Source organism: Canis lupus, chromosome 27 (genome assembly GCF_011100685.1).
Source record: "Canis lupus familiaris isolate Mischka breed German Shepherd chromosome 27, alternate assembly UU_Cfam_GSD_1.0, whole genome shotgun sequence".
In the NCBI taxonomy this organism is placed as follows: Eukaryota; Metazoa; Chordata; class Mammalia; order Carnivora; family Canidae; genus Canis; species Canis lupus.
This window is the reverse complement of record NC_049248.1, coordinates 15,959,135-15,984,307: the sequence shown is the minus strand read 5'-3', so window position 1 is coordinate 15,984,307 and position 25,173 is coordinate 15,959,135. Positions and strand designations below refer to the sequence as shown.

Genomic DNA, 25,173 nt, shown 5'->3' with positions numbered 1-25,173 from the left:
AGAGATTACTGAACTCAGTGTATTTTATAAATTGGAAGTGGGATATATATTGATGTTACACACCCCCAATACACTATTTATGAAAGGCTTGACATCCAGTTTTAGAAGTGTTTAAGGAATACTTAAAATTCTGGACACTGTGGAATAGCAATTTCTAAGAAGTACTTCAAATAGTAAGTCCTAAAGGTGACACAACAAGGAAATACCTCAGGTAGCTCTATCTTTTTATAAAAAAAAATGCATACACATTTCAAAAATGAAGTATTTACTTAAACTCAGTGCTATGGAAATAACATTTTACCGAAGAAAATGTTTAAAAAACTACACAAATGCATCATGTCTATATGATACTATCTGTGTGTCCTGTGTATGAATGACATTGTATGTGTAGATACAAAAATATAATCTACAGGTCTGACTGTAGTTCTTTTTGTATAGTTTTACTACACAAAATTCAACTTCAATGTTTCTCCTTCATAATACCATATCGATGTTGTACAAATCTATTATGGAGAGCATCAAGCTTAGACTAATTAATAGTAAAGAATTATACATCTTCTTTCCACAAAACTATTTTCTTTTATATATATATATATATAATATATTTTATTTATATATATATATATATATATAGTTGATTTCTTATTCCAAAAAGGAACTTGTCTCATACAAATAATTATTTTCGTGGGATTTTTTTTTTTTTTTTGGTAATTCTTCTAAGTTCTTACTTTAAGGCAATTCAAAAATCTTTTAAAATATTCTCAAATTAAACTTCAAGTTAAATACATACATGTATACATATATATACATACATACATATATAGATATATAAAATACTAACTTGTACTGAACAGAATTTGTATACCTTCCCTTTTAACTTGGTTTTACAAATTCAGTATAACTAAAAGTCAAATTCTCCAAATTAGCTTTTACTTGAATCATCCAATTACACTTCAGCTAAAGTGAAGAATCACAGAATGTTAACATTATACAAAAGCCCTAAAAGGATATTTAGTTCACTCCGCCTATTTGGGTCACAAAAAAAAAAAAAAAAAAAAAGGAACTGAAGAACAGAAAGTTTGAAATTATCTGAATTCTAATTGATCTTTGGCTATTACTAGGTTTACTGTATAATTTTCTACCCAACCCAGAACACTTTGATAAAGAAAGCACTGCTAATAGTTAGCCTATGCCACAGTACTATGCAGGATTGTCCTGCACACATCCTGACATGTAAAATACCCTTGTTAATACACAGACTAACCCCCATGTGATTTTTTAAAAGGATAGTTCTAAGAATAATTTGTTATAACATTTTAAGAATAATTGTCCATTAAAATCCTAGAGGCAAATGATATCAGATGTTAAATTTGCTTTGCAGAAAACACTTTTTTTAAAAGAGAACCAATAAGATACCTATCATGAATCTTTGGTGATAATGTTCATGGAATTTGGAGCCAGGGTATATTTTGATGCCTCTATAATAAATGATCCTTGGTTATAAACAAGAATGACAGGGGTGCCTCACTGGGTTATATGTCTACCTTCCACTCAGGTCATGATCTCGGGACTTACCAAGATGTCTTGGGGTGGAGCCCTCCTCCCCAGGCTCCCTGCTCAGCGGGGAGTCTGCTTCTTCCTTTTCCTCTGCTCCTCCCCACCACTCTTGTTCTCTCTCTCTCTCAAATAAATAAATTAATCAATTTAAAAAAAAAGTAAGGATGACTATCTCTGGAAACATTTTCTGCCCCTCTTATTTTTTAGTAAGTTGAACTTATAAATTACACAATGTCCTAAATCCTGCCATTTACCTTAAAAGGAAATATGGTAATTAGGTAGTTTCTTCAAAGGAGTAAAGTAAAAAGATTTAAATAAAATTTGAAACTAAATTGAAAATAACAGGTCCTTATCTGGGTTGTCACTAGACTCCTACAAAGCACGTTTTCTTTGAAGTAAGTCATAATAATTAATCCTAGAAGAAAAGTTTTTCTGAAAATTTACTGGCTAGTTGCAAGAATAAGTAAATGCCTTCCCTAACTCTTTGTTTACTTTTTATAAATATTCCAGCAATTACTGTCACAAATTCATAACCTCTGGATATGAAAGAAACACTTTACATCAGAACAGATACGTTTGCACTGCAGCCCTGATTACACTGTCATCAGGGAGTCAGTGGTTCCCAGCGGAGCCTTAGTTGAGTCTTGGTTAGTACCTGAAAGAAGGACTGAGTGGCACTTGCAAATATGTTGAAATTGACACGTGAAAATATTAAGTGGCTTATTTGAAAAAGATCACAGAAAAGGTCTTTCCCATGATTAGTTCTCAGATAACTGTTTACAAAATGACCTCCATCACCTTCCCATAAAAGCTTTTTTCCTTCCTCTTTATTGTTCTTTTCTGTTCAAACATTTTGATGCTTCAAGTTTATTAGTTATGAGATGGGTAAAAATCATATTTTCAAATAAAATACCTCTCCACTTTCTTGCTCACTTTTATATATAGTGTATGCAAACACAAGTGTGGAAATGAAAGATGAAAGGGAAAGTAATTGTAGGGCTCAAGACATCTGTAAAGAAAGCAAAAGACTGCAATGCTGATTTTTCGGAAAATATTACTTCAAAAGTTTACACCCTGAAAAACCTATATAATTTTAAGTAGGCGAAGCTTTTTAAAACTTATGATAGGATAGATTGTTGCTTTAAAAACTCCTTATAAGCCTTCATTATAAAACTGTGCACAGCACATCCCAATTAGCATTTATTGTATCATGGCTAAAACCAGTGCATAATTTATTGTGATCTACTAACAACTTCCTCAGTTGTGTCAAGGGAGGGATAGATAATAACTAAATTGCCCACAATATCTGTAAAAATAGTCATAGATATTTATGCTCTTGTAATTGTGACTGATTTGTTCTCTCCTTCATTAAAAGCTTACCTGAAAATTCTAGCAGACTAGATGAAATATCTACTTTGATTACTTAACAATGAGTATCTCTAATTTTAGTTCATCTATGTTATCCTTTATTTCACTGTCTCTTGCTTTTCTATACATCCTCTTATTCTAGCTTTTCCCATAACTATATCTAAAAATTTGAAAAACCTTGTCATTTAATATCCCAACAATAAATAGCAAGTTTGACATACTTATTTTGTTTGAGCTATGGAAGATTCTTCTGAGGACTAGGATTTTATGATTCTATGAAATGTTGGTACAATTGCCATATTTGCCCAGAAGTATTATCCTCATCAAATGTTGAAATGAAAATATTTAATTTTACTTCCCTCTGACTCACCTCTCTCAGTAGGTTGCTGTGCTGATCATAAGTAGCAGTAACACCTGCTCGGCTTTGGAAAATGGGTATGAGGGGAAATTGACAGTGATTTGTTGAAAGTGAAAGTATAGTATTTAAATACTGTTTGAAATTTTTGACTGAGTCAGGTGTGGAGAGAGATGGTAATTCTAAGTAAATCGATTCTGTCAGATCAGTAAGCTAGAGACTTTTATCCAGTGCAACCCCTTCTTGCCCTATTTTTATGGGGCAGCACAGGGAAGTATAGTGAGAAAAAGACCAGATCTGGATAAGGATGGTTAGGTTATCATAGCCGTTCTGATGCTAAATAATGGTGTAGGCTTCTGTCTATTGGTGTGGGCTATTTCCTTCCCTTCATGGCAGAGCTAGGACCAGAGCCAGGGAGTCCAGGCATCAGTTCCTTTTTTTTTTTTTTTTTTCCCATCTTACCCTGTTGCTGATTACATGGAGAAGAAAATGGCAAGTTTTGAAAGGAGTTAACACTGAGTAACCCTAGAACCAGAAAAATAGGCGAGACATTATTGTCTATTTCAGATTATGGGTGTGCTATAATGAGTCACACTATCAGCATACAATTAAGTTTGATGTTAGAATAAAGCATCTCTGGCCTTTACTTTTTCTATCTATAGGCATAGAACACTGGAAGAGAGATTTCTAGGATGAGTTTAAATTAGAAAATTCTAGATCTCTGTGTGTGTAACTGTGATAAACCTAGTGTATCCACGGGTACTGGGAAAATAGATCAGCACTGTCTAACAGAAACATAACATAATATGATTCACATATTAATTTTTATTTTTCTAGTAGCCTCATTAAGATGTTTTAATTAATTTCAGATGAAATTAATTTTGAAAACATATTTTCTTTAACCAAGTGTATTCAAAAGATTATCATTTCTATTTGTAATCAAAATTTAAAAGATATTCATGAAATGTTTTACTTCTCTGTGCTTTGAAATCTGGGGTATATGTTTTACTTAGAGCATATTTCCATACATACTAACCACATGTTAATTGGTCAGTAGCCACTAGTGCTGACCATATTGGACAGCATAGCAATAGACAGGGAGTACAAATATAGTTAGCTTGGCTTATGAGTTGAGTGAAGGTGGGGAAAGAACCAGCTCTATGGTGAAATTAAAGGTCTGCCTTCAAGATCCGAGCAGTATTACTGTTTTGTCTTGTTTTCCTGGACTATCTTGAGATAGTCTAAAGCAACCTATTTCAAATTAAGGTAGATTCTGCAGGGCATGGACACCTAACCAATCACTCATGGGACTTGGTTCTAGAATGATAGGTTCCTATAAGTCAAGTAGTCTTAGTGGGAAGTAAGTCTTCCTAAAATGTTTCCTTAGTCTCTCCTTTGCCTAAAAGGCACTCCCCAGAGAAACAGATAACAATGGTGTTTCTTCACCCTTAGCATTTCTTTTTATTTTTCTATTAGTCCCAATGTAGTATTAAGTATAGATAACAGGAATTCCAACAACCCAAAAGTTAAATCTTTCCCCTTCCTCTTCAGGGATAACTTTTTACTTATAATTTTATTATCCCCACCATGTTGTTGTGTAAATGGGTGGGTGATATTTTAGTCCAGTCGGTTGTTGGGAGACACTCAGGAATTAACCATCTGGGTTGGATGTGAACACCCAGCAGCCTAATTCAAGGAAGGGCAGAGTTTTGCCTGAGTGTAGGAGACGGACACATTCTGAGGATACTCTTAACATATTACTGCGCCAAACATGAAGCCTTAGTCATCCAGGCCAGAGTCACCTCTGTGGGTTGGCTGGGCTTCTTTTCCTACTCCCTATAACCTCAGCCTACCAGACTGCTAGCATATTTGCCATTTCTTAAACATACTTTAATAACTCTGATCTTGACCATCTCCAGACTTCTGCTTATCCTCTAACATCAACCTGAGAAACATTTCTTTCAGCTCCCACCAGTTCTCTACCTTCTGAAATACCATCTTTCATTCAAGTCCTGCTTCAAATGACATGTTTTCCCTGGTACAGCATAGGCTTACCAAGTGACAACCACCCTCTATTGCATGGCACTTTTCACCTCTGCCCTTGTACTGCTCTTCTCATTGGTTACTTGATGGCACACAACCAGCGATTATGCATCTTAACGTCCCTAAGTACCGTGCACATAGTAGGCATTCACTTTCATTAAGAAGGTTTCATTGAACCTGAGCTTTCTGTCTATACTGTAAGCTACCTCTGGGATTTCAGGTAGCAAGTTTTATATTGTAACATGTACACAACTATATGGCATGGGCCTTGGCAGTTTTTTACTGAAATTGTAGTTAGGCACTTTGTAACTTTTACTTAATTTTTCCACTCAACCTGTAATATGTGCTTACCTAGTGAGCTGAGTGTGTGCATATTCCCTATAAATCTATCTACATAAAGGGTGCCTGAGTGGCCTAGTAGCTTAAATGTCTGCTTTTGGCTCAGGTCATGATCCCAGTGTCCTGGGATTGAGTCCCACATTGGGCTCCCTGCTCAGCAGGGAGTCTGCTTCTCTCTCTACCCCTCCCCCTACTCGTGCTTTCTCTTTCTCTTATGCTCTCTCTCTCTCAAATAAACAAATTTTTAAAATCTTTAAAAAAAGATCTATATAGAGTTATCTATCAATCGATCTTATATATGAGATATATATCTTTTCATGTATATAAGATGTTATATAGAAAGAGAATATACACATATGTGTATATATATATACACACACATGCACACATGCATGTAAAGAGATTATGCATATATATTCTATAGGTCTATATTAATATATGTATTAATTCATATACACTTTACATTCAGCAAATGGCTTTTGTGTTTGGCATGATCTGTATTTGTTAATAAAAATATATACACTTAATATATATGTGTATAAATACACATATATAAAATATATGAATTTAATAACCCAAATTAGAGTTAATTTCAAAGAATAAAACTGCTTAACTATGAAAGGAATAATCTCTAAGCTTCCTTTAACAGGTGATGTATCTAGTTCCTTTAAAATATGATCAACGTTTTTTAGCTTAAGTTTTGAAAAATTCAAATTAATTTAAATTTGCACAAATGTATACTAAAAATATATGCTAAGCCTAACTGTGTAACAATTAGAAGCATGGTTCACATTAATGTTAAACATTTTTATATTCTCCTTTGTACATTTAGAAGTGTTCAATGTTTCCTTTTTCTCCTCTTTTAACTCCCACACTTTCTTTATCTTTGTGACAGTGGAGGACGTGCTAAGACCCAACAGGAGAGAGAACAATAGGTTCAACTCTCTTCACCCTCCTAATGGGTGAGCTTTTTTTACATTTAAAACAAAAGAATTGAATGTTTAAAGTGTTTTCATTTTCTATCACTGCATTCCTTAGTTTAAAAAATGAAATAGGAAAGGAGATGAGAAGTGTATTTGTAATAGACAAAAAAGCAATTGCCCTTCTCAATCTGTGAAAATGTTCTATTCCTACTCACATAACGTGTTCAATAAAACTTCACCATCCAGCAGTCAAAAGTTAAAGATCTTTTTCATTGATTACAATCTCATATTCTTAGAAAACTAAACTTTTCATTCTCTGTTCATCTCTAGTTATTCTGCATAGAGAAGGGTTTTGTTTTGTCTTTTTCCACACATGGTATTATAACTAAACAGTCTTATCTGCGATGTTGAAAAAAAATTTACTGTTGACTTCATGTATATTCAAGTTGCTCAATGAGGATTGCCTGAATACCAGAAGAGAACACTTGATCTTTGTTCAGAGTGAAGGTTTATTGCAGTGATATTTATGTATGCATTTTCCCCAAAATAATAAATTAATTTGAGTCAAATACTATGCTTTCCATGGCTTGGGGGAATTTGATTTAGTGACTTGAGCCACTGACCTGGTAAAAAATCTATAGAAACATCTGGTGCCGTGAAATAAAAGACACTAATACAATGAACACTCATTTTCCCCCGGATGCCTGTAGTAAACCATATTCATTATTGCTATGTTAAATGATTATATGTCTTGAGTTTTTCTCTACCCCCACCTCCAGGAACTTTAGTAATGGATATATACTAACCCATACAGAATCCACCTGATTTATGACTAGGTTGCAAAAGCTGTTGGACATTTGGTAAAAATGCAAAATTTTCTGAGTGCTTTGCCACCCATACACAAAAAGTATTAAATATTTCTCTGCATGCTCACTACCATGTGGGAAGTGTTATGCAGCATACAGATAGGCTTGAGTTCTTACTTATAAGAAAGTTGTCTGTTTGGTTTTTACCTTCTTGTCTATGTTTAGATTGTCAGTACCAGGTAGTGAAAGTGAAAACAGAATGGAAAACGGACAGGAATGTCCTTTGGGATCCCTGCAAATAGTTATACGCATTGATATTGCATAGATGGTAGTTGTCACCTTTTATATCGTGAGTCCACTTTGGATAGTGTGTCAGAAACAAGACAGAGGTCATATTGCTTAAAGCCTATTGTGAGCATAAATGGTAGGGAAAAATCTAGCCCATAAATTGGCAAATTAACCCCTGCCATGCTTTAATAATCTATAAGATGTTTCAAGCTGAGCAAAATGGATCAATTATGTTTTCCTTACCATAAATTTATGAGCTGATACTCTATGATGAATTTAGGTCAGGATTTCAAAATGACTCCTTTTTAAAATAAAGCTTTGTCTGTCTCAGTGTTCTATCTGCCAAGTACACGTAGGCCCTCCCCTTATGTTAGGATGAGATCTTGTAAGCACAGTAAACAAGAGATTACAGAGATCTCCAGCTTAAACAGAAAAGGGAATCAGTATTAGCCTCCCTGGGAGTGAGGAATGGTAAGGAAGGGGTTACAAGGATCTCCAGGATTATGAATAGTCTAAATGAATTAGATAATTAAGAGACTCTTCTTGAATGTATCCTAGACACATCTGAAAAAAAATCTTACAAATGAGAACTATGCATGCCTTAAGCTTAATTGTTATATATGAAAATCATTTTTGCCTGAGAATCCAAATGTCGTGTTTGAAGACCAAAGGATAGCATTATACGCTTTGGAAACCCGATTTTGTAACATAGGACTTTGTTTCCTTCCTCAGAGAATCTTGGGTTCGCCCAACTGCGAAAAAGAACCTGAATGTGGCTATAGAATGATCTCTTGATCCTTGGACAAAACTGAGGAAAAAGTCTAACAAATGCATCGTTTTGCAGTAAATTAGATCAGATTTCCGCATCTCCGCACTCAGTCTGTGAGCTGACAGTTCAGTAAAATGTTCCCTTGTAAGGTTCGCCCTCTTAGGAAAAGGGGCAATAATTCATCATTAGGATTTCAGAGTCCAGGTGTAGATGGAAACTGATGGAGCCTCCAGCGAGGCAGGGAAAGTGCGTGGAAGAAGAAAATTTTATCTGAAGCCTAATTCCCTGGTTACAGCAGAGAATAATTAAGATAATATTGCTTCAAGAGTCCTTTAATGATTAAAAATCACATATGCAGAATCCATAAATTGGAGGGCAACAAATTGGAAGGCTGTAACGTCAGAGAACTGTTTTGTGCACATCGCAGTGGAACGTACGCTAGAGGCGGCCCGCCGGCCAGCCAGCCACCAGAGACCAGGACCATTCCAAGGACTTTGTTTAGATGCAACAAATCATTTGTCTGTTATTAACCTAGAGCTTGTAATTATGCAGATTGCCATAGATTTTCCTGGGCCTGGAAGTGAGATTGAGGGTTGTTCGCAGTATAGCAGGCAGCTCAGGGCTGGCCATGCATTACTGAACTTGCCACATTTATCATGTTGACTGATGGCAGCAGAAGCAGGTCTCAGGTCCCAGTGGTTAATGTAGTGGGTAATTAACTGTCATTTGCCTAGTAATAGGCTGATGATCAATGGTTTGTGTGGAAACAAATTCTAATCAGGTAGCTGATAAATGCTCAGCTAGCGAGAGCAATTGAAATTGGGGGAAACTATGTCCAGAATTTCAAAATGGCATTGTGTGGGTATGTTTATGAGGTGTAAGCAAACCGCGTAGTCCTTAAAATCCGCTTTCTCTCCCACCAGCCACATTTTGTATCCACAAGTGCATCCGTATGCACGGAATAAAGAATCCTAACTTCTTAGGATTTCCTTATTTCTCCAAGATACAATGAAAGAGCAGGTGGGACAAATGGCACGTGTGAGTGACGTGACTCCTGAATGGATCGTGCAAAGTACCCTGAAAAGTCAACGTCAAGTGTTAGACCAGACGAAAAAATTCTGCTTACAAAAGAACAGGATGAAAGCTTCAGCCTGGGGGGGTTTCATTTTTAACGATGCCAGTAGGAGATGGGAGATGTTGCATTTTCAGTGAAGTTCTTTTTAGAGAAAAATCATTTCCTAAGATACGGATTGCAAACGGAGAACACGCCTGTCATTAGAGTTATGCTCCTTTCCGGATGCACGTGAAAATGTCTTAAAAATTCTTTCAGGAAAACCGCAGCTAACAATTTCAAATTTGGTTTTCTTAAATGGAACCCTTCCTTCCCCTTTTGTCAAGGGCACACGTTATACTGGCAAACTGTTTGGAAAGCACTTACGCTTTCTGCCCTCAAGGCGCTTATGTTCTTCAAGAGACAATCTAACAAAAACATAAGCGTGAACGTTTATTACACGTTTTGCCAGACTCTGAAAACCCTTCTCACAACTCTTTCCAACAATTGTCATTAGCCTGGTAAGAAGAAATGGTGATGAACTTGAAAATGAATACGCATGCCTGAAGCAAAGACCTGTCTTTGGAGTATTTAGAAAGTAGGAGAAGAGAAACTTGAGCATATTTGTGCATAATCCTTAAATTCAATAAAATGAAAGACTGAGTTTTTTAAAGTACATTTTTATAAATAAAATGAGTTTTCTCCATAGCACCTTTGAATTCATTAGTTTAGAACTGCTTTTAATTTGGTCTTTCCCATGAGAGCCATTATATTTTTCTCCTGTCAGCCTGATGCTGGAGAAAAAAGAAAACTGGCAGATGTGGTGTTTTTCATCTAGTTTGCTTCCTAGTTAAAAAGTGCATTAACTGCTATGCACAGAATATTATTTATAATAACTCTTCACTACCATTAACAACTTTAAAGAAACTTGGTTTAAATATTGCCAGTGCAAATGGATAAAATATTTTATTCCGTCCCATTGTGCAACTGTAGAGACACTCTATTTTATACTAGTTTTTAGGTCATTACAATAACTATTTTCAGGAATCTGTAGCAAATAGGATTTTTTGAAATACGTTTTTCCGGGACAGTTCCAGTGGTTCTCTCGATATATTATGTTTCAACTCCTGGTCGAGCTATATGTAGTTTACAGCCTCATTTAGTTTAATGTGCTAGTTGAATAACATAATCATAGCTATAACTATGGTATAGGGCCATAAGGTGCCTGCACCTCTAATGTTTTTTGACTATTTAAATGGCTGGTTCATAAATGTTCTTTTCATAATAATGGCAAACCTAGTAGCTAGATGTCAGAAAATAGTGAGTCATTCAAATGGGTTTCTTTTGCAACTGAAGTGTTTAATATGTAACATTAAGATCAAAGTTACGTTACAAAAATTTCTATTTACTGCATATTCTATCCAGTAGAAGATTTTTGCTATGAATTCACTCCCAAGGACTTGTTTGCATGCGGTTATGTAAGCTTCCTAATATATTTGTCTTTTCCTTTTCTTCTCAAATGAGATGTGATTTTCATCAAGAAAGGTCAACTGAGTATGTAACAGAGAAGAATACTTATGTGTCTGCCTTGGATAAAACTTGCTTGTGTACATCATAAGGCATTGTGTATTGATAGCTTTGCAAGGTGTACTGGCACCTTCTCTAGACATCATCTCAGATCTCCTTGTAAGAGTTTGAAAAAAAAAAATGTTTATTGTTCCAGGCTCTTCGGTGTAACGGGAAACTGTGCCGCCTGTAGTAAGCTCATCCCTGCCTTTGAGATGGTGATGCGCGCCAAGGACAATGTTTACCACCTGGACTGCTTTGCATGTCAGCTTTGTAATCAAAGGTAAGCGGATTTCATTCTGGTGTCTAAAAAATAGCAAACCTCTTTTTGCTAGTTATTTACTTAATAAGTGGCAATTATATATTTTACTTAAAGCAGTTAATCTCAGCATTTTTGTTTTCTGCAAACATTCATCTGGTGCCAGAGACAAAACCACTGAGGGGAAATGTCTTAAAACTATGCTTCTTCTACCTGTGGGAAGAACATGCTAAAGCAGGATGGGAAAAGAGATGAAGACACTGCTACCAACTTTAGTTTTCTTATTATTTGTTCTTTATTGTTTTTCTTCTTTAAAAATTATGTTTAAAAATTCTCTAAAATTTACTTTAAAACTTTAAAAAGATCTTTAAAGTCTTCTGCCTTTTTAAAAGTAGGCTTCATAATCTTCACTTCTTTCGTACTATGAACAAACACATTTGCACTGAGACAAATATACAGGAACTTGTAGGACATGTCTATCTTCATCTTATTTTTCCTATTTATTGCTGTCCTCTCTCTTGATTTCTTATCTTGAATTTTAACCTTGTTTTATATGTACTTTTAAAGTTGCTTTACGTCTCTTTGGGAATGAGGCCAGATATAGCAGAGAATTAAACACTTATCAGCATTGGACAGGCAGCATAGGCAAATGGGAAGAGTATTGCACAAGGAATCTAGAAACCTAAATTCTACTCTGGATTTGGCCCCTCACAAGATATATAACCATCCATCAACCATTTTAGCTCTCCCAACCTCAGTTTTCTCATTTACAGCAAAGGGGAGCTGGATTAGTCAATCTCAGAGAACTCTTTCATCTCAAAGCATTATCACTTTATTCCATTTTTTCTTCTTGAAAGCTATAAGTTTTATTTCCAGTGGGAATGTTGTACCCCTGATACCTGTTTTATATGATAAATGCAGAGGATATAAGAATATGAAACTGTGCGTATTAAAATATATTTAAAAACCTAGTACACCTGGGGGGTGTTAATGAAAATATATTCAATGTGAGTGTGACAACAGCTGGACATAGTATATAATCAAGATATATTAGTTTCGCCAAGTTCTCAGTTACTATGATTTGCCCTGCTTTCCTACTCAGTGCAGCATCTTCTTATGAAATCCTGTATAAAGTAGTAGAAAGAACATGATGTTTACAGGGAGAACTGGATTCAAATTCCCATGCCATCATATATTAGCTATGACATCTTGAATCTGTTACTTAATCTCTGAGATTGGTTTCCACCCCCTGACAATGGAGACACTAATACCTATCTTACAGATTTTGGAAATTAAATGAAATCCTTTTATTAAATACCAGGAACACAATTGCCTCTAAAAAAGAAGCACTTTTGTTTTGATACTTATTGTAATTTACTCAATTTACTCTTACCAAATAATATTCCATTAACTTGGGTTTTACACAAGATATATATCTCAAAAAAAGATATACCTCAATAATATTTCCTGCTAGATGTAGATGTTCAGAGTAGTGCCCAGTATACCTTACAATATCTAATTCATCCAGGAAATAATTTAGGAAGTCATGATACAACACCTTGAGTCTTCCCAACAAACTTTTGTACTCAAAGCAGGTTAACTCAGTCTATGGTGACTTTTAGCAAAAAAATAAATTGGCAAATATATGTGTAAGGGTATAGATACATGGACATAAATATCCACACATTCATATAGACATTTATATGCATGTGTACATGTATGTGTATATATTTTAAAGAGATATAAGAAGTAAATCTAGAATTCTTCCGTCTATTTGTCATATTGATCTACTAACAATTCAGTTATCTTTATGCAAGAACAAAATTTACTGCTTTCCTACTTATAAAAGAGTACATATTCATGGTAGAAATTTTAGAAAATAGAAAAAGGCAAAGAATCATATTGTCCCATATCTCAGTATTCTAAAAGAAGTATTTTAATATTTTGGTGTATAGCTTGCCATATGTTTTCTTATGCACATATGACAAATGACATTATAGCATATATTTTATAATACATTTGAGCTGTTTAAAGAAAAAAAAAACAGGGGAGAAGCCTAATGTTTGATATTTGAACTTTTTCATTTAATGTAGTATGCTTTTTCACTTGCCCTTACAAATTCTTTTAAGATATTTTAAGCTTTCTCATGTTCTGTTTTATGAATGGAGCTTCATATTTTAAATCGGTCCTTTATCGTCAGATGTGTAGGCTATTTCTTCACATTTTCCTATTATCAATATTGTCAACATAATATGGACTTTATAAACAAAGAGTATTCAAGCCTGTGTCGGGATAAATTCACAGGATCACAATTAATCAGACAAAACATATAACTGTTTAAAGGCTTATGTTATATGTTGTTAAAATGCTCTCCAGAACAGTTATACCAATTATTCTCACACCAGAAATGTAAAAGCTATGTATTCTTACATTCACTCTAACACTGGGATGATTACTTAAAAAGAAATCCCTGTCACCCTGAGGGATCAAAGATGGTATCCCATTATAATTTTTAATTAGTATTTATTTGATTTCTAGTGGCCCTTTGATATTTCTTCTTTTAGGGAACTGCTGTTTATGCCCTTTGTCCATTTTTCCATTAGGGCAGGCTCCCCTATTTTATCCGTGTTCTACACAGAAAATTAAAACATCACTCAAGTGCTAAGCCCAGCCTAAATTCTATTATGATGCAAAGTAATTGTAGGTTGTTAATGCTATTTACAAATCATATATCAATTTTATTTCACCATTGAAATAAAAAGTTGCATTCACAATTAAGTCTATCTTCTCCGTAGAACTCAGTCAAGTAAGACAAACACTCCTAAATTCTGACTCTAAAACTGTTCACATTCTTATTGCTGCAAAATACTATTCTAGTATCATTATTAAAGTACCTAATATATTTCCGTGTTCGCTTCATTTATTACATGCCATAATGGCACTGCATATCTTTAGTGCTGGTTATGCACAATTAGCACTTAGTTATTGTCTTGTCACTTCAGCCCCTACAAGACAAACTTCTTTAATGCAAGAAGTCAGCTAATCTCCATCAGTCAAGCAGAGCAGACAAATTTTGTTACTCTGAATACAGAAGGTTTTCAACACAGGAGATTTTCTTTTTACTTTGACATTTGCTGGGGAAATCCTCTCCAATAAAGCCATATGCCACATGACTATACTTCCAGTAGCCAAATCATTATGATAGCATTGCACATTTTCAAGTAAAACACAAAGCAAATAGGTAATTTATAGGCACTTTCCCTTAAGTAAACTTTATTGACATCTGAAATTGTGGCATTATAAATGCTTATGAATTTTATTTAGCAGTCATTTCATCTTCACTTGTAAATCAAAACATCATTAATATCTAAAGCATTTCTGAATGTTTCAAAAATGGTAGTAAAAATAACTTTTCAGGATTGGTTGTTTCTTGTCCTTACCCTCTTTGCTCTTTTTTTTTTAGATGGGTATGGCTAAAGATGTGAACCCTGAATTAGAAATCTAAAGTTTTTCTATATTAAGAGAAGCAGAGGAATGTTATTTTGAGAATCTTGGATGATCACTTGAATCTCACTCAGAACTGAAAATTCTGGGTAATAGGTTAATATCTTAAAGATGACTAAGCCCCTCCTCCTTAGAAAATTCTGTAAAACTAAATGATGGTTGTATAAGAAAAGGAAAGAACCATGTTCATTTGTAAGGAAATTGCCTCACATACGTAGGACTGTATAACCTTAAAGAATAAAAGCACTGGGCTAGGCTCTGGAAAGAAAGATGAATAAAAACTAATTTCTCTCTTAGAGATACTCAGAGCTATGGGATAGATGAAACATCAAAGACTAACAGAAGAGTATCATCAATGATAAACAGATCTATACAGAGGGAAGAGAGGTCTGTCCATGTTGAAGTCTTAGAGAAGCATCAAAGGGCTGATGTGTCAGGTTTTAAAAGAGAACTTCCCAGGACTGTTTGGAATGTAAGAATTATGTCTGGTGGGGGTTAGGGAAGATGAGGAAGCCAAGGAGCAGTGAGAAAAGGGTTTTCCAGACAGATGGAGCATCATGCAAGGCATGGAAGTGTGAAAGCATTTAATGTGTGCAGGAAATGAAAAGTAGCTCAGAGTGCTCAGAGATTAGAGTTTGGAAGGGATATGGAAAGGGAGGGAATGGCATGAGGATCAGGAGGAGGTAAAATTGGAAAGGTGGAAGTCAATGAATTAAAGTCAAAATGAACACAAATTCAAATTATCTAAAATACCATTGTTACTTAAAGCTAGTTGGTTCTGGAATAAATCTGCCTTAACCAATATTTACTGACCACCCAGCTCAAGTGGTGGTACAATCTATGGTGGTATTTCGAAAGGTTCAAAAGAACCATAACTCATAGGCACTTACCTCAGCACTGCAGTCCAGATTGGGAGACTTGTTACCTATTCATGAGAACATCTGAAATACCAAAGTAAATGATACACCGATAAATAAGTGCTTTGGGAAAGATCAGAATGAGTTGGCATGGTCAGGGAATATTGATGGAAAGAATGGAAACTAAAGAATTTTTAAAATTTAGGGGCACCTGAGTGGCTCAGTGGTTGAGTGTCTAGCTTCGGCTCAGGTAGTTGATCCCAGGGTCCTGGGATCGAGTCCCACATCGGGGTCCCCATAGAGAGCCTGCTTCTCTCTCTGCCTATGTCTCTGCCTCTCTCTCTGTGTCTCTCATGAATAAATTAAATTAAAAACCTTTTTAAAAAAGAATTTTTATAATTTAAACAGATGGAAAAAAGGGAGAAATAGTTCTGGTTAAGGAATGGCTTAAACAAAGGTGAAAGAACTTTCATTAACAAATAATAATGACAACAGAATTCTTATATAGTGCTGATCGTACACCAGACCCTGTTCTGTCTTACATCTGCTCACTTAGTACTCAATATAATGAGGTACTATTATTAGCTTCATTTTACAGATGAAGTCACTGAAGTACAGAAAATTTAAGTAACTTGCCCCAGAGAACACAGGCAGAAAATGGTAGACTCAGAAATGAGAACCCAGACAGTCTGGGTTTAGTCTCTGGACTAAGAGCTGATAGGAGGGCCCTGGACTCTTTCAAGAGGGGTATTTTATTTCCTGACTGGGCAGACATAAATGGAAATAGATATGGTGAAGTTAAGCAAGGTAGACTTTGAATAATTTACAGCAGGGTTCGGGATGTGGGTAGTATAAGTTGGTGCAGAATAAGTGATTAGGAATGAAGTATGTAATGAAAGCTGGACTATCTTTGGGAGAAGCGAGTAAATGTGTTCACAGTTTATAGGGGTGGGATGTTACGTATATAATCAGTACCTCTTACTGAAAACAAAGTACAGTATCAAAATCTTCATCTCTAGTAACTGAGGATGCTAAATAGAAAATAGAGACATTTGGAATATGGACTTGATCTCCTCCACCCCACCTCCCCCCCCCCACCCTCCATTTTTTTTTAAATATTGTGGAACTAATTATAATTGATAGCCACTGACCTCAGGGATATAAGATGACTAAGTTAACATTTTCATTCTTAGAAAGGATGTGAACAGGAGGTTACAAATAGAGGCTTCTTTGCAGCGGCTTTGGATAACCTGCTTAAAACCACTCTAAGCCTCATATTTTATAAAAATGATTCATTAATTTTATTTATTTTCTATATGTCTCGTTTCTAAGACTGTATGAGTCCAATTAGAATCACTCCAAAATATCTGGAAATTATATCTATTATTAACTCCAAAACATCAAGATTAAATGACAGTAATCCGATTGGGCATCTTTTTATTACTTTACATACTTTTTTTTTTTAATGAAGGCACAATTAATTGAACTAACTACACCACAAGCAATTAGAATTAGATTCCAAGGAAGATTATTTTCAGGAATTTTAGCCTGTAATATTAACATATTTACAGTATCCTCTGGCCATCACTGCTTTTTCTTTTTTTAGATTTTATTCATCCATTCATGAAATATGGCGGGGGGAAGGGGGCGGGCAGAGACACAGGCAGAGGGAGGAGCAGGCTCCATGCAGGGAGCCTGATATGGGACTCGATCCTGGGTTTCCAGGATCATGCCCCAGGCCAAAGGCAGGCGCTAAACTGCTGAGCCACCCGGGCTGCCCCATCAGTGCTTCTATAGTATTTTTTTCTGCCAATGTTAAATCTCATAAGAAGCTCATAACACTGGAAATTAGCCTTTCTCACAAAGTCAGTTATAGATTATCTTGTTAAGCATCTAACATCTGCATTGCTATTTCTCATGTTTATATACAGAACCTTTTAAAGGAGTATACCAATCCAAGGGCGCCTGGATGGCCCAGTTGGTTAAGGGACCAATTCTTGATTTTGGCCCAGGTTCTGATCTCAAGGTCGTGAGATTGAGCCTTACAATGGGCTCTGTGCTTAGCTCAGAGTCTGCTTGGGTTTCTCTCTCCCTCTCCCTTTGCCTCTCCCCCTGCACTCTCTTTCTTTCTCTCTCTTTCAAATAAATAAATAAATCTTTTTAAAAAAGAGTATATCAATCCTAATCACAAAGCAGTTATAACCTGCTTTAACCATAGTTTTCAAAACTGTTTTAAGGTATATGTGTAAGTGTGACATTTGTCGCTCATGGTCTGTTTTGTCTTGACCTTTCGATATGAATTGAAATGCACATAAAATGTACTTTGTCCAGTTGACAACATTAGCAACAAAATATTTTAGGTAGGAATATTTTAGATGATTCCAAACTTCTCATTGATGAATTACCAACCTCTCATTGAATGATAGGCAGACATTTTTTAAAGTTATGCAAAGGAATCTTAGCAATACAAAAAAAAACCTGTATTAACTTCATAGCCTTATGCTTTACTGCCTTCACGTAAAGCATGGGTCTTGAGGCCAAAGAGACCAGAGTCCCTTTCCTTCCTCTATCATACACATTCTAGCTATGGAGCCTTGGCAGATTTTTTTTTTTAATTCTGGGAGGAAGCCTTAGGTTTTTCATCTGAAAAAAAAAAAAAAAATTTACTTTCTCAGTTGAACATAAGGAATAAAAGTGATCATGCATATACATGCTTAGCATTAGCACATGGTAAGTACTGTGCAAAAGGTGGCTATTTTATTTATTCATACTCCAAACATTGAGGTAAGGCTTCACATACTTCATTTCTACTTTTTACCACACACTTAGAAAAGTCACTTACATTAAAGATAAGAAAAAATGAAGTTTCATCTTCAATATCTTAAGTGGAAGGTTGGGATTTGAACTCTATTCACTGCAATATACCTCTCAGCCTCTCATATACTTCTTATTTTAACATCCCTACAATCCAGTGATGTAGCTGTTTTATCTTACCCACACAGAGTTGACTCAGAGAAAGTATGAAATGTACCCTATAACTTGCATTGGGTAGCATCAGGGCACAAGATTTGGTCCCCAGGCTCTTGGTTCAATACTTTTCTTATGATAATTACTCTGAATATATTAATCTGCAAACAAAAATTATCTAAACTCCAAGACTTCTGAAGGTAAGAATGATGTAACTTCACATGACAAAAAAAAAAAAAATGTTTTATTTGGGGTACTTGGCTGGCTCAGTTGGTAGAACATGTGACTCTTTATCTCTGGGTAGTGAGTTCAAGCCCTAAATAGAGCATACTTCTAAAAAAAAAATGAGGGGTTTTTTTTTATTGTGAATAGAATTTGGGGGCTTGTTAGAAAATTAAAGCAAAATTTTAGACAATATGGAGTTGAATGAGTATTTCCAATTCAGTTGATTTTTTATAAAGAAAAAAAATTAGTAATATTAGCTAGAACACAAGAGTATTTGTTGAATTTATTTATTTATATGTGCTATTTTATCATTAGCTTTTTGGTTCAAATTATTTTCAACAGTAATAGAAATTGAAAGTTTTGAAGAGTAGTGAGATATATACTACATGCTATTTTATGGAATTTCACATAAAATATATATATCTAATTTGGCTACTTAGTCTGTCAAACAGAAGAAATATTACCTTTTTTCATCATATCTTAATGATCAGGATAATCTACAAAAACTGGTTTACTCACACACCGCTTTTTAAGCACAATATTTAAAGTTTATAGTTAGCAACTAATAAAAAGAAGATATACTTAAGGTTCAAACTTGAATGTTCATTCTATCCAATAGCCCTGACCACAAACTCCAGGACTTCAAGATCAACGCTTACTTTGTACTTTCAATCCAACATCATCAGCAGGCAGTAATCCTGGGGAAAAAAAAAGTAAATTCCACAAATAAACAGACCAATCTTCCTTTAAGAGGAAAGCTAATTCTTTTCAATCTACTTTTTTTATTACACTATTTTCCCCTCTATCTACTTAGCTAGAATAAGGATAAATTTCCAAAGCTACCCAGTTGGAAAATAAATAGGTTCACTGTTTGTCTAGCATTCCAATCTTTGCAAATGTAAATCAGTCCAACTGCTCCTCATTTAAACCTTCAACTTCACAAAACATTAAAGGGTTGCTTTCACTACACAATTTAATCTATCCACTAAGATTTCTGCTTGAACATCATTCGAAATTGACTATCTGATAAAGAGAGACCACTATCAAAGTTCAGTGAGGTCAACTTGTATAATTACAAGTAGTTTTACTGGGTCAACTCTACTAGACACTGCTGTTTGAAGGTTAAATTGTTACAATTAAAAATATATACAGATCTCCCCAGAGTTACTTTATTGTTAAATGTACTGGAAACAGCACGAGCATTTATTTCTGACCTTAATTGTGTCCAATGTGTCACCGCTGGGAAATTATACAAAAAGAGCACTTATTAAAAACATTACAATCTTGCACATTAAACAATGCTTTATAGAATAAAATACATAATTAGCTACTGGAAACTAGTTTATTTATCACATCAATATTAAGAAGTTCATTCAGGTTATTCCCTTTGGTTTAATTGGAAGTGCGCTAAAAAATGACATTTAATATTTCATAGTTGGTGAACTTGCCACAAACAAAGGAATATGGCCAAGCATCAGAGTCTGATGCTAAAACAACTTTTCCTTCACAACAATCACTTCCAGATTACTAGAATTTAATCACATTTTAATAACAGAGAGTAAAAGGAAGCTTTAAATGGGAAGCTTTAAAATGGGCCACTTTCTAATTGTTTGATACATTTTAATGCCTTTTACTTTTTTTTTTTTTTAATAAAGTGAATAAATGGCCAATGGGAAACCTTCCGGAATCACTGCAATGAAATATTGTTAACATTCTTTCTTTTATTTTAATGACTGTAAATATAGATTAATTATTCTTTTTTTCTTTCCAAAGTTGTGATAAACATCACCTCTGCTGCTCGAGGTGTTCTTCTCGATTTTCCTGTGCTGTTTATATATAAATGTAGGATTTCAAATTTTGTGTGCAATGTTTCATTTAATGACCTACATGGTTTAATTTCAACAATAAAGGTAACTTTCTAAACTAAGCTTTCAAACTCAGGGAATTACCATGTGACATTATTTTGAGGAAAAGAAATCTTCAAATCTGTAGATTGGAGTGAAATGATCTTAACACATTTTATTTTTTAAAATATTTCAGATTTTGTGTTGGAGACAAATTTTTCCTAAAGAATAACATGATCCTCTGCCAGACGGACTACGAAGAAGGTTTAATGAAAGAAGGTTATGCACCCCAGGTCCGCTGATGTATCAACATCACCCCATTAAGAATACAAAGCACTACATTCTTTTATCTTTTTTGCTCCACATGTATATAAGAATTGACACAGGAACCGACTGAATAGCGTAGATATAGGAAAGCAGGATGGTTATATGGAATAAAAGGCGGACTGCATCTGTATGTAGTGAAATTGCCCCAGTTCAGAGTTGAATGTTTATTATTAAAAAAAAAAAAGTAATGTACATATTGCTGGATTTTTTTGCTTGCTATTCGTTTTTGTGTCACTTGGCATGAGATGTTTATTTTCGACTATTGTATATAATGTATTGTAATATTTGAAGCACAAATGTAATACAGTTTTATTGTGTTACCATTTGTGTTCTGTTTGCTTCTTTGTATTGTTGCATTTAGTACAATCAGTGTTTAAACTTACTGTATATTTATGCTTTCTGTATCTACCAGCTATTTTAAATGAGCTGTAACTTTCTAGTAAAGAATTGAAGAGCAAATCTCACTAATGATACACATATAGATAAAGCAAGTCTATCAACATTAAAATACTAAAAAAAAAAAAAAAAAATGAAGACACACACAAAGCATTTTAGCAACATCCACTATTATTGCCACTATGATTTAGAGTCTATCAGTGTTCTCATTATAACCCCCGATTTTCAGGGGGTTAAAGATCAGCTTTAAAAAAATGCATAAAAATTTCATCTTAAAGCACTTTCATTTTATACCAACGTGAAAAGTGCCATTTTTAGAATAACTTTAAAGCTTAGCAGTTATCCTTTTAATATCCTTTGTGTGTGTGTGTGTGTGCTCTTTTCCTACACAATGGCTTTGTTTTATTTGTTGTTTTTTTTTTTTTTCAGCCATTTACCCCTTATGTAAACTAGTGCCTTTGGGTATCATGTAAAATTTTTCCAAAGGGTTACTTTAGACAAATGTTACCACAATTATGAGATAATTTTAAAACGATAAACTTCTTGTACAAATTTTGCCCAGATTTCTCCCTAAGAGCTAAGGGTTTAATAACTTTATGGCTTGATAAATTTCTGGCACTGAAAGGATTTGAGTGCAAATCTACTGAAACTATGATAATGCACACTGAAGCTATGATGATATTTGAGTAGTGAGCTTACTTTTGATCAGAGCAACATAGTTCTCACAGAATCTTCTAGAAGAAAAAAAAAGGGATTGTCAAAGAGCTGAGAACTGGTGATTATATATTTTTCTGTATTTACCTGACACTTATTTTAATGTTCAAAAGTGAAGACTTTAAAAGTTTGACGTGTCTTACTCTTACTGCCTTCTTTAAGTAGTTACCATCTCAGAATATATCACACTTAAGGCTGAAATCTGTCATTCCATTTTTTCAAGGGTGAAAAATTATTCCCTTACCAACATGATAGATGAAAAAGAAGAAAGTCTTCTAGAAACAAATTATGGAGACTGTTATTTCAATTACAATTAAGGAAATAAAAGTAAGACTATGATCCCTTCTTCTTCTGGGTTGCTCACACTTTGCTTCTTTGCTTCTGCTCCCTCTAATAGAACTACTTTTCAACAAATCTAATTCGACACAGGCACAGTGAAGCATATTTTTGCTAGAGCAAATTTAGTGCTGTGGGATTTCTTTTTTATTTTTATTTTTTTTTGTTTTTGGATCACTTGTATAGGAAACAATAATATTTCCCTGTGTTATTTGCATACATATTTTGTCCTGCCAATATATGCATTGCAGATGAAAATTAAATATGATACCTGAATTCTTGGTTTGGGGCCAAAATATTAAACAAAATAATGCTGGTGTGGATTTGAGTTGTTTTAAAACAAAGCTTTATTATGGACATGCATGTGAATCTGGATGTTGCTTCTCATTTTTACGAAATGGTTCTGTGAAAAGTGAATGATATGTATTTTTACAAATACTTCATGGTTAAGAATGTTCAAGTCACATGTCCCCCAGATTTGAGACATACCGAAGAAAAGAATTTCAAAAATAGCTATTTGGGGCCCATAAAATAATTATTATTTTAGCCTTAGAGTCTTACATTTGTTTCATGATAAGACTTGCATAGCCAAAAACAAAACCAAAACCAAACAAAAGGTGGGGGGATAGGGTGGGGGGGGGGATAGGTGAAAAGTGGTTTTCTTAAGCAGCCCTTTGAGTCCCCATTAGGAAGTGTCTGAAATTATCGTGGATGTGAAATTGTAATTGCCAGTATCTTTCTCAAATGATCTTTGTTAGATTTAAATGGTTTGCATATGTTTATCAATATGTTAAAATACTTGTAAATTGGGAACAAACTTCTCTTAGCTTCTGGAAGCTGTTCAATTAGCATTGCTGCCCAAAAACCAAACAAGTTTTTATTGCCTTTTCTTTTCCCAAATCCTTCGGGAATTAATTCTTATGCTTTTTACTCCAAACAAAATTACTCACCTGGATTGAAGATTAAGGCCTTAATCTCTTTAGATTATCTCTAATCTCCATGAAATTGTGCAACCAGAGAGAAATGGGTTATTTTATAGCTAATTGCCCATAAATAGTAGCATTTTTGACCTGAAGTACTAAGCTAATTGTCTTGACTACGCAAAGTCCCCGAATTGTTGTCAACTTTCCCCTTTGTGTTGTGTAGCCCTGACGCCACCTAGCTTGTTGCCCGATGCCTCCAGTAGGACACCTCTAAAGGAGCTTTGATTTCTCAAGCAGTGAAAGCTCCCTTCCTAACATGCATCTCAGAGAGGCTGCCTACGATGAGGGACCAGGCACCTCCACTCCTCTAGAGTGCTGGCTGAGTTTAAAAGCTGACCAGTGTTTGTAATTTCATTTTCATCTTGCTTAATAAATATCTGCTGGATTCTTTCATTCATTCATTTTTTATATTTGGATTTATGTTTTTAATAAAAGGGTATTTACTCTTTGATTGCGCTTAATTGGCAAAATCTAAGATGATATCTAGAAAGTGTACATTGAGTCCTCTTGAAAAAAGGATAAAAATGTGTAAGGACATTTACTTTGAAAAGATAAATCATAACAAGCATAGACAGAATACCTCAAATACTTTCTCCAAATGTTACTTTTAGGATTTCTGAGCTAGGTAGTTTATTGTTACTTACTTTTGTGGGGAAAATAAAACTGTCAAAAATGAAGGTAGCAATCGCGGGGTGTAATCTTGTACATTTACACAAATTTCAAGTGATCTTCCTGAAAGCAACTGTGTTGCTGTCATCAGACAAAATTTCAAATTTCCTATTTTCTGTATAATGAATTAAAACAAAACTTCAACTAAATCCTACATTTTCAGGGAAGAGATGTTGCGCCTAAAATGAAACAGGGTGCTGAAAATTATCTCTGTGGTAAAACATACCGTGCACAAGTGGTTTCCTTTTAACTATCACTTAAAGCAAGCTACTCTCACCAGACACTTAAACAATTTCATAGAAATGATATAGGCCAAACATGTTTAGCGTTCACTTCAGCAAGTTGCAAAAACAATCTGCATGTTCATTGTAATAGGCCATTAGCGTAGAATACAATTTTAGCAAAAGCCTTTTGATTACTACTGTTTCTTTAAAACACCATTATAGATATTTCTTAAGTGTGATTTTAATGCGAGTTAAGGTAATAGCAAAATATTAATATGGGCATTATTTCAGTTGACATTAATTGAGTACCTACTATGTGACAGGCCTTGCCCTGAGCATTCAGATAGCCCCCTATAGGGCTGAGTTAGGTCCTCCATATGCCAGAAAATTTATTGTATCTTTGCGCTGGTTTATACTCATCTCCAACCTACAAATAATGAGCACACAGAAGCGATACCATTGTCTACCTATTCAGCATGTCACTGGTATGAAGGTCCCAGAAAATATCTCAAGTAATCAATGTGTTCAGAGAATTATCTCACACAAATTACTCATTAACTCAATAGCACATAATAAAAAAGAACATCAATTAATTAATGAGTCACCCTCAGATCACTATGATTACAACAGAGCTCTGTTGAAACAGCGGTTATAAATGGAGCTGCCTCTCTTTATTCATTGTTTGCAATTGGCCCATTATTTGGCTGAAACCAGTGTCATATTTAACACATGCCTGTAGGTAATTGTGTGATTAGTATCATAAATGAAAAATTCAGAAAGTGTAGTGCTTAGAAGACCTTATA

The 25,173-nt window shown here is 34.6% G+C and overlaps 1 protein-coding gene across 12 annotated transcripts in view; it reads left to right on the top strand.

The window, feature by feature from the left end:
• LMO3 (LIM domain only 3) overlaps positions 1 to 24,154 on the top strand; it is a 56,155-nt gene extending 32,001 nt beyond the window's left edge. For 11 of the 12 annotated variants that reach the window (XM_038576924.1, XM_038576928.1, XM_038576929.1 and 8 more), the window contains 2 exons: positions 11,223 to 11,348; positions 20,918 to 24,154. In XM_038576924.1, coding sequence (XP_038432852.1) covers positions 11,223 to 11,348; positions 20,918 to 21,023 — 232 coding nt within the window. In that variant the 3' untranslated portion in view covers positions 21,024 to 24,154. The remainder of the gene's footprint in view (positions 1 to 11,222; positions 11,349 to 20,917) is intronic. The other variant, XM_038576922.1, reaches the window with a different exon arrangement.
• Positions 24,155 to 25,173: the final 1,019 nt, after the last annotated feature.